This window comes from Arachis ipaensis, chromosome B08, assembly GCF_000816755.2.
Source record: "Arachis ipaensis cultivar K30076 chromosome B08, Araip1.1, whole genome shotgun sequence".
NCBI lineage: Eukaryota > Viridiplantae > Streptophyta > Magnoliopsida > Fabales > Fabaceae > Arachis > Arachis ipaensis.
In genome coordinates this window covers 112,593,165-112,603,327 of record NC_029792.2, presented here as the reverse complement: position 1 = coordinate 112,603,327, position 10,163 = coordinate 112,593,165, and the positions used below count along the sequence as shown (strand labels likewise).

Sequence of the window (10,163 nt, the reverse complement as noted above, 5' to 3'; positions counted from 1 at the left end):
CTAAGTATCATATAATAATAATAATAATAATAATAATAATAATAATAATAATAATAATGATGTAGTAACCAATACCAATGAACAAGAGAGATGTATAGGGGGTATTCATTTTATTTTATTTGTGATACTAATTAACTAAGCCATAGATAAAGGAACTACATGAAAATTGTGAACAAATTGCAGTTCAATTATATTGCAATTAGAAATTCAACAAAGAAAGAAAGGGGTTAAAAGCTATTTTTCCAAAACAAAATTTACATGCAGCACCTTCCAACCATAATGATCCTGAAGTTTGTTCAAAGCATGAGAGCAGCATCTTTTGATATCATCACTGCAATCATTGAACCACTAATTGAAAATAGTTGTTACAAGTATTTTGGATGGTTGATTGGAGGGAATTTCACTAGAGATAGCTGCATAATTATAACAGTGAAGCATTAGAAACTGCAAAAGTGGTCTTAAAACTTGTTTAATAAAGAATAACAAACTACTGTTTAAGATGGAAACAATGAGATAATAGATATGCATGTTCTAATGATGAAACATACTACTTAATTAGCATTTCAATTTAGAGTTGTATATCAAGTTATTTCCATGAACATAGAGACTTGAGATATACAATTTTTGGGTGTTATAATAATTTTGAAAACAAAATTTCATATGCTGAAAGAGGAATAAGAGGTTTATGCTTACCAGCTGAGCAATCAACAAGGCACCTAGTAGGAGAAGACCGGGTCTTTCGACATATGACCAGCTGCGAGACCTAGTGAAATATACACTAAATATACACCACCAATTACTGAAATTCAACAATGGAACACAAGAATGGGGCTACAAACAAAATTAATTCCAACCTTGAAGAGGATTAAAGAATGAAAATCAAAACCATAAAATAAAAAAGGAGTAGATCAAGTTTCAGATGCAATAATCACATATGAGCATTTGAATTCAGCAAAATCAAATCACAGATCAAGTGCAAACCAAGAGAACAAAGGAAAAGAGGGAGAACCTACCTCGTGAGTCTGCCGAAAGAGAATCTCACAGCACAGTAGCTCGATGGACGAAATTCCCGACGTAGGAGAATGCCATCGGAGAATTTCACAGCACAGTAGCACATATGATAGAATGATGTTGCGGCTGTCCAAATCAAGTCAACATGTCAAACTCAAATTCTAACTTTAAAATTTCAAAATCTAATTGAGCTAAACGATGCTGCGGCTATCCAAATCAAGTCAACATGTCAAACTCAAATTCTAACTTTAGAATTCCAAAATCTAATTGAGCTAAATGATGTTGCGGCTGCCAGCTTAATTATTTATATATTCAGAGAATAAAGTAACTTTATTGTTACACGAAGCAATAAACATCACAAGTACTGCGCAGTCAAAACTAGGCCAGTAATTAAAACCTGTCACATAAGCACAAAATCTGGCATATAAAATTTGGTTCCCTAAATACTAAAAATATTTCAACAGATAGCACAGAGGAACAAAACTATTTTGCTTCTATACTGCCATTATGTGTACAAACTATGACTAAATCTAACAACAGAGACGTATCAAATTTCAGCAGATGCTCTATACCTCTTCCTTGAGTCTATTCTCAACATAGAAACCAGACAATTGCTACATACTGAACTAACACACTAGCAAAAGAGAGCAGCACTACTGCACGAGAAGCTGCAACTTCTTCATTCCATTACTAACTCTCATGCTGTAATTCATCCTTTCTTTCTTTTCAATTTCATTGAATCTCCTAAATTTAGAAAATGTTCATTCAGTATCCTTACATTCAGTATCCTTAGATATCTTTAATTCCAAAATAACTGGATAAAGGAGAATTCAAAGATGTAACTTATTACAAATTTATCTATGATAGGAATTAATTAATTCCAATTTCAATTCCTTATCAGCATATCCAATTTCACAGAAGCAAAAAGCAGAGAAATAATTTGCACTTTTGAACCCTAGAATGTAAAAAAGTAGGAAGCTAACCTGCCATATCCAGAACGAAAGGGAGGCGTTAAAGATTTTCGCGGAGAAGACATATAGTTAGGACGACAAGGAGAGGAAGCTGAAGGAGACGTCACCGAAGGAGATCGCGGCTGAAAGAGATGTCGCCGAAGGAGGTCGTCGCTGGATGAGATATCATTGGAGAAGATTGTCGTCGGAGAGAAAGAGGATCGGAGGTCATCGCACAGGCCAGGGGCAGCGACTATGGAGAAACAACGTCGGCAAAACGTGGTTCCATGACGTGAGGAAGCGACTATGGGGAAGAAAGCGCGTGTGTGGCTTGGAACCTTCAGTTTCGTTGGAGGCAGCGATGCTGAAGTGTGAAAGCGTAGTGGACGAAGCAACATAGACGAAAGAGAGAAGGGAGAGGCCACCGTATGCGTAGTGTTAAGGGTTCTGGAATTAGGGATTGCAAATTTTTGCATTTTATACCTACGTGATAATGGCGGTTCAAAACCGCCAGAATTACCAGAACCGCCACCAAATACAAGTTAATTATGGCAGCCACAAAAAATGCCATAATGTTTGAATATTACGGCGGTTTTTCAAAACTGCCGTAATATAAATGCCATTTTAAACTCTTTTTTTTTGTAGTGGATGAGTTTGACAACTCAAGAGTCACCAATTAATCAACCAAAACTAAAAGGGAAAAATCTAAATTATTTATATAAATAAAGGAAAGTAATCATAATTCTGAAATACCTCGATTTATATTAAATAAAGAAAATTCTAACATGAATGGTTCGTAAGCCAATTTGGCAACATAAGTAATCAACAAACAAAAGCATTAAAGTATCTGAAAGCAGAAGAGAGATATAAAGTAAAAGGAATATTGAACCTGAGAGGAAGTTGAAATCCTAAATCTTTTAAGAGGAATCCTAATCCTAAAACCTAAGAGAGAGGAGAGAACCTCTCTCTCTAAAAACTACATCTAAATTATGAAAAGTGAATAATCGAAGACCTCTTATGAATGGATGCATTCCCCCACTTTATGGCCTCTAATCTGTGTTTTCTGGGCCGAAAACTGGGTCAAAAACAGCCCAGAAATTGCCCCCAGCGTATTCTGGTACGTACAGGTCGCGGGAAAGTGACGCGGAAGCGTCGTCCACGCGTTTGCGTGGATTGCGTTTCTGCCAGGTCATGCGTCCGCGTGATCCACATGTTTGCGTCATCTGGCTTCGGGGCAGCTATGGCAAATTATATATCGTTGCGAAGCCCCGGATGTTATATTTCCAACGCAACTAGAACCATCTCATTTGGACCTCTGTAGCTCAAGTTATGACCGTTTGAGTGTGAAGAGGTCAGGCTGGACAGCTTAGCAATTTCTTCAACTTCTTGTATTCCTTCCACTTTTGCATGCTTCCTTTCCATCCTCTGAGTCATTCCTGTCCTGTAATCTCTAAAATCACTTAACACACATATCAAGGCATCAAATAGTAATAAGAGAGGATTAATATTAGCAAATATAAGTCCAAAAAAGCATATTTTCAATCATAGCACAAAATCAGGAAGGAGAATGTAAAACATGCATTTTGTATGAACAAGTGTGTGAAAGATTGATAAAATCCACTCAATTGAGCACAAGATAAACCATAAAATAGTGGTTTATCAACCTCCCCACACTTAAACAATAGCATGTCCTCATGCTAAGCTCAAGAGAAGCTATAAGGGAGTGAAGAGGAGTGGTAGAATGTATGAAATGCAACCTATCTATATGAATGCAACTACATGCAAAGATGTTTCTATCTACTTGGTTAAAAGTAAATAAGCTCTTCAAGACAAACATAAATCAGATTTCACTAATTCAAATTATACAATAAAAGACAAGTAAACTTGTAAGAAGACAGCCCATGAAAGCAGGGAACATAGAATCAAGCATTGAACCTCACTGGTAGTGTATATCACTCTAACTCTCAAGTGTCTAGGGTCAATCACTCTACTCTTCCCTAGTCATGCTTTCTCAACCTTGTTCTTCATCTAACCAATCAACAAATATTTAGTATACCAATGCAAACATCATGAGGTCTTTTCAGGGTTGTAATGGGGCTGAGGTAAAGGTATATATATATATATATATAAGGCTAAGTGAGCTAACAAAGTGAATTCTTGATTAGTCTAAGATCTCACCTAACATATACATACTTTATATAATTTAAAATGCTTTACCTAGCTACCCAAAATTTTCCCACTTTTGTATTACATGCTCATGTATCAAACTTATTTTTGAATTTTGTCCCATGTGCATTGATTCTTTTTATTTTGCATTTGGGGTAATATTATTTTTCTTTTTTCTTTTTTTTGTATCCCCTTATTTAATTACTTAATATTTTTTTTAATGCACATGCTAATTTAATTATTTTGATTTCACATGAGCATGCTTCCCAAATTTTCAAATAACTTATTCAATTTAATTCCCTTTTTTTTTCTATCATCTCATATTCCCATAAAATTCTCCATACTTAAATTATACACAATATCTATCTTAAGCTAACCAAGGATTTAACTTGGGATTTTTATTTTGTTTTTCTGCTTAAGGCTAGTAATGTGGTTATGGAATAGAGGGGGTTTATTTGGGAGAAGTGCGCTAAAACAAGTAATGGCCTCAATCGTATGCAAGCATGTAAATACACTAAATAATGGACATATAGAGTGGAACAAGGTAAAGATTGCAATTATAGAGAAGAAAACACACAAGAATAAAATATTTATGGTTAACTAATGTAACCATGTAATTAATCTCAAAATCTCACAGGTTGTGTGTTCTTTGGCTCAAAAACCATGTTCCACATACAACTTCAAACAAATTTAACACATAGAAAATTTTAATTTTTTATTTAAATTAGTGAATTTTTTTTTCAAAAATAGGGTCCTAGAAAGAAACTTATTATTTTTCAACTAAGTAGTATTTAAATGCAAACAATCAACTACACATGCAATCTATTATGCAATGCAACAATGAACTAATGAAGAAAATAAGACATTGGTGTTGAGAAGAGAATAACTAACCCATGGAGATCGGTATCGACCTCCCCACACTTAAAGATTGCACCGTCCTCGGTGCATGCTAAGATGTACAAGTGGACGGGCTGCTCCCACTGATGCCTTTCTCTATAGATTGTGCAGATTGACTTGTCTGTCTCTCCATATAGAAGTTCTTCCTTTTCCCTTCCTCGGTGGCCATCCTGAAAGAAGAGGAAAAGGGAGAAAAGTAACCCAGAAATAAAGATAAGAAAAATAAATAAAATATGGGTTGGTAATGCCAAATAATAAAGGTTTCAATTACATGGTAGCTACAACATGCAGTGAGAAAACAGTAGAAGCATACGACATATCAATAGTGCAAGAATTGCAACAATGGGGAAGAGGGTGTGGGTAATGCAAAATAGTGTAAGTGCGTATCAATGCAAAAGGAATATCAGTATTATAAAAATTAGCATTGACTTATGAATAATAATACCCAATTAGAATAAAACAAGTCATGAAGCACCAGAATAATTCAAAAAGATGTAACAGTTGAATGAGAAAAATTTTAACACCAATGAAAAAATAATAATTTTAGAAAAGAAAATAAAAATATACCCAAGGTTAAAATGCAATGGATGAAAGTATGTAAATAAACTAAATAAAATAGAATGGAAGTAAAGAGGGATGAGAAGTTAAAAAGATGAAGTAAGAAAGAAAGAAGAAAGAAGAAAAGATAGAAAAAATTAGGATTAGAAAAGAAAAGATAAGATAATTGGTGCTGATTTGGATAAGTTGTGCGGCACATGCGACGCAGACGCGTGGTTCACGCGTTCGCATGATTGGCAAGGGAAATAAATTACAGAAATTAATAAATTAATAACTAATAAAACTCTTGGCAAGGTATGAAAATTTGGAAGTTCTATCCTAGTTATCCTTATCGATGGTGATGAGAATTGAGTTTTAATCCAACTTAGTTAACCTTTACTAAAGCAAAGGAAAGTCAAGTGGATAAATCAATTTAACACCTAAAGTCCTAGCCAACTCCTAAGGAAAGACTAGAGTTATAAGAATTTAAATCAATCAGCAAAGATAATAATTAGCAATCACGATGAGTTTGACAACTCAAGAGTCACCAATTAATGAACCAAAGCCAAAAGGAAAAATCTAAATTATTTATATAAATAAAGGAAAGTAATCATAATTCTGAAATACCTCGATTTATATTAAATAAAGAAATTCCTAACATGAATGGTTCGTAAGCCAATTTGGCAACATATGTAATCAACAAACAAAAGCATTAAAGTATCTGAAAGTAGAAGAGAGATATAAAGTAAAAGGAATATTGAACCTGAGAGGAAGTTGAAATCATAAATCCTTTAAGAGGAATCCTAATCCTAAAACCTAAGAGAGAGGAGAGAACATCTCTCTCTAAAAACTACATCTAAATTATGAAAAGTGAATAATCGAAGACCTCTTATGAATGGATGCATTCTCCGACTTTATGGCCTCTAATCTGTGTTTTCTGGGCCAAAAACTGGGTCAAAAACAGCCCAAAAATTTCCCCCAGCGTATTCTGGTACGTACAGGTCGCGGGAAAGTGACGCGGAAGCGTCGTCCACGCGTTTGCGTCATCTGGCTTCGGGGAAGCTATGGAAAATTATATATAGTTGCGAAGCCTCAGATGTTATCTTTCCAATGCAACTAGAACCATCTCATTTGGACCTCTGTAGCTCAAGTTATGACTGTTTGAGTGCGAAGATGTCAGGCTGGACAGCTTAGCAATTTCTTTAACTTCTTGTATTCCTTCCACTTTTGCATGCTTCCTTTCCATCCTCTGAGTCATTCCTGTCCTGTAATCTCTAAAATCACTTAACACACATATCAAGGCATCGAATAGTAATAAGAGAGGATTAATATTAGCAAATATAAGTCCAAAGAAGCATGTTTTCAATCATAGCACAAAATCAGGAAGGAGAATGTAAAACATGCATTTTGTATGAACAAGTGTATGAAAGATTGATAAAATCCACTCAATTGAGCACAAGATAAACCATAAAATAGTGGTTTATCAAGGAGATCGGTAATGGCTGAGTTCGTGGTTCTGCGAGACTCCACGGCCTACAACGTCATCCTAGGAAGAAAGACTATCAACGATCTTGGGGCAGTGATCAGTACAAAGATGCTGGTAATGAAGTTCATCGCTAACGACGGATCCGTTGGATCCATAAAGGGGGACTTGGAAACGGTAGTCGCTTGCGACAATGCCAGTCTTTCCTTAAGGAAGAAATCTAAAGAAGCATCGGGAGTATTCCTCGCCGACCTGGACGCTAGAGTCGATGACAAACCCAGACCCGAACCGGAAGGGAACTTAGAAAGGTTCAGGGTTGGCGACACAGAGGAAAAGTTCACTTTCGTGAACAGGAATCTCCCACACGACCTGAAGAAACCTTTAATGGAAATGATCAGGGCTAACGGCGACCTGTTTGCCTGGTCACCAGCCGACATGTCGGGGATAGACCCCCAGGTTATGTTGCATCGCTTGGCCGTCAACGCGAGGGCCAAGACGGTCACTCAGAGGAGAAGGAAAATGTCACAAGAAAGTGCAGAGGAGGTGGCCAGGCAGACGGCCAGCCTTCTCGAAGTGGGATTTATCCGGGAACTCGACTACTCGACTTGGCTGTCGAATGTAGTTCTGGTTAGAAAGCACAATGGGAAATGGAGGATGTACGTAGATTACTCCGATCTTAACAAAGCATGTCCCAAAGACTCCTACCCCCTCCCCAATATAGATGCGCTCATCGACGTGCCGGCGGGATATAGGTATCTGAGCTTCATGGATACTTATTTTGGCTACAATCAGATACTGATGCACCGGCCAGACGAGGAGATGACAGCGTTCATAACGCCGGGGGGGACATATTGCTACAAGGTAATGCCGTTCAGGCTGAAGAATGCAGGGGCCACCTACCAAAGGTTGATGAATAAGATATTCAGCGACCTCATAGGCAAAACGGTGGAAGTATACGTAGACGATATCTTAGTAAAGACCACCCGACCTGATGACCTCATAGGTGATCTGGAAAACGTATTCGCCTCCCTCCGACAACACGGCATGAGGCTCAACCCACTTAAATGTGCCTTCGCCATGGAAGCAAAAAAGTTCTTGGGATTTATGATAACCCAAAGAGGGGTAGAGGCCAATCCAGAAAAATGTGAAGTAATACTCCAGATAAAGAGCCCGGGATACATTAAAGACGTCCAAAGGTTGACAGGGAGGCTCACCGCGCTATCACGGTTCCTTGGAGCGTCGGCTACTGGGGCGCTACCATTCTTTAACCTGATGAAAAGGGGATAGCATTTGAATGGACCCCGGCGTGTGAAGAAGCATTCAAGCATTTCAAAGAGATCCTTGCAACACCACCTGTTCTCGGGAAGCCCAAGGTCGGAGAACCGCTATACCTGTACTTGGCTATAATGGATGAAGCGATGGCAGCAGTGTTAGTGCGAGAAGAAGGAAAGATCCAACAGCCAATTTACTTTGTGAGCAAAGCACTGCAAGGGGCAAAATTGAGATACAGCAAATTAGAGAAGTTGGCACTTGCGCTCCTGACCTCTTCCCGTAGATTACGACAATACTTCTAGGGTCATCAAGTGGTCGTGAGGACCGACCAGGGAATCCGCCAAGTACTCCAGAAACCCGACTTAGCGGGAAGAATGATGACTTAGGATATCGAGCTATCCTAGTATGACTTGCAATATGAACCCAGGCATGCGATTAAAGCGCAGGCCATGGCCGATTTCTTGGAAGAAGTAACGGGAGACCCAACCGAGGCGACGAGCATACGATGGAAGCTCCACGTAGACGGGGCTTCCATCCAAACGTTCGGAGGAGCCGGAATCATCTTGGAAAGCCCAGCCGAGGTCATATATGAACAATTGATCAAGTTCGAGTTTCCGGTGTCAAACAACCAATCGGAGTACGAGGCCCTTCTGGGCGGCTTAATCCTGGCTAGGGAGGTCGGGGCCACAAGGATAGAGGTATGCAGTGACTCGCAGGTCGTTACCTCTCAGGTCAATGGGACCTACCAAGCCAGAGATCCACTGTTACAGAAGTATCTGGAGAAGGTCAAAGAGTTGAGCAAACAATTCGAGGAGGTCACGATCCAACACGTTTCAAGAGAAAGGAACACACGGGTAGACCTCCTGTCCAAGCTAGCAAGCACAAAACCAGGGGCAGGTAACCAGTCTCTCATTCAGGGTTTAGTTAAGGAACCAGCTGTGGTCTTGCAACTGACTCAATCAGAACCCTCTTGGATGGACCCGATCGTTGATTTTCTGGAGAAGGCGAGGCTCCCCAGCGACGACAAGCTGGCCAAAACGATAAGGCGGGAAGCGGCCAAGTATGCAATCATACAGGGCCAGTTGTTTAAAAAAGGGATCAGCCAACCTTTATTGAAATGCCTGCATCCCGATCAAACAGACTATGTGCTTAGAGAGGTCCACGAGGGGTGCTGTGGTCACCACATCGGGGGCAAAGCTTTAGCAAGAAAGCTCATTAGAGCAGGGTATTACTGGCCATTGATGATGAAGGTCTCCAGAGAATTCGTAAGAAAATGCGTCAAGTGCCAAGAGAACACTGGTGCACGAAATTGTGTTGTCCAGTTCTTTGTACTTGTGTGAGATTAACAATATATAATTGTATTGAATCCTCATTGTGGCTCTATGTGTGGACACAACTCCGTACAACTAACCAGCAAGTGCACTGGGTCGTCCAAGTAATACCTTACGTGAGTAAGGGTCGAATCCCACGGAGATTGTTGGTATGAAGCAAGCTATGGTCACCTTGTAAATCTCAGTCAGGCAGATATAAAGTGATAATGATGTTTTCGAATATTAATTAATAAAAGAGGGATAGAGATACTTATGTAATTCATTGGTAGGATTTTCAGATAAGCGAATGGAGATGCTTTTCGTTCCTCTGAACCTCTGCTTTCCTGCTATCTTCATCCAGTCAGTCTTACTCCTTTCCATGGTTGGCTTTCTGTGATACATCACCACTGTCAATGGCTACTTTCGGTCATCTCTCGGGAAAATGATCCAATGCCCTGTCACGGCACGGCTAATCGTCTGGAGGCATCACCCTTGTCAATGGCTTCATCTTATCCTCTCAGTGAATAATATGCTCAC

General features: G+C 39.0%; 1 protein-coding gene across 9 annotated transcripts in view; it reads right to left on the bottom strand.

Annotated features, from left to right (window-relative positions):
- The window catches only part of LOC107613846, a 5,584-nt gene extending 3,164 nt beyond the window's left edge, over window positions 1-2,420 (bottom strand). For 4 of the 9 annotated variants that reach the window (XM_021109723.1, XM_016316014.2, XM_016316016.2 and 1 more), the window contains exons 1-4: window positions 1,995-2,420; window positions 1,014-1,137; window positions 694-831; window positions 268-413 (exon numbers count right to left, since the gene is read on the bottom strand). In XM_021109723.1, the coding sequence (XP_020965382.1) occupies window positions 366-413; window positions 694-831; window positions 1,014-1,137; window positions 1,995-2,359 (675 nt within the window). In that variant the 5' untranslated portion in view covers window positions 2,360-2,420 and the 3' untranslated portion in view covers window positions 268-365. Of the gene's footprint in view, window positions 1-258; window positions 414-693; window positions 1,138-1,994 lie in introns of all 9 variants that reach the window. The other 5 variants (XR_001614203.2, XR_001614202.2, XM_016316015.2 and 2 more) reach the window with 5 other exon arrangements.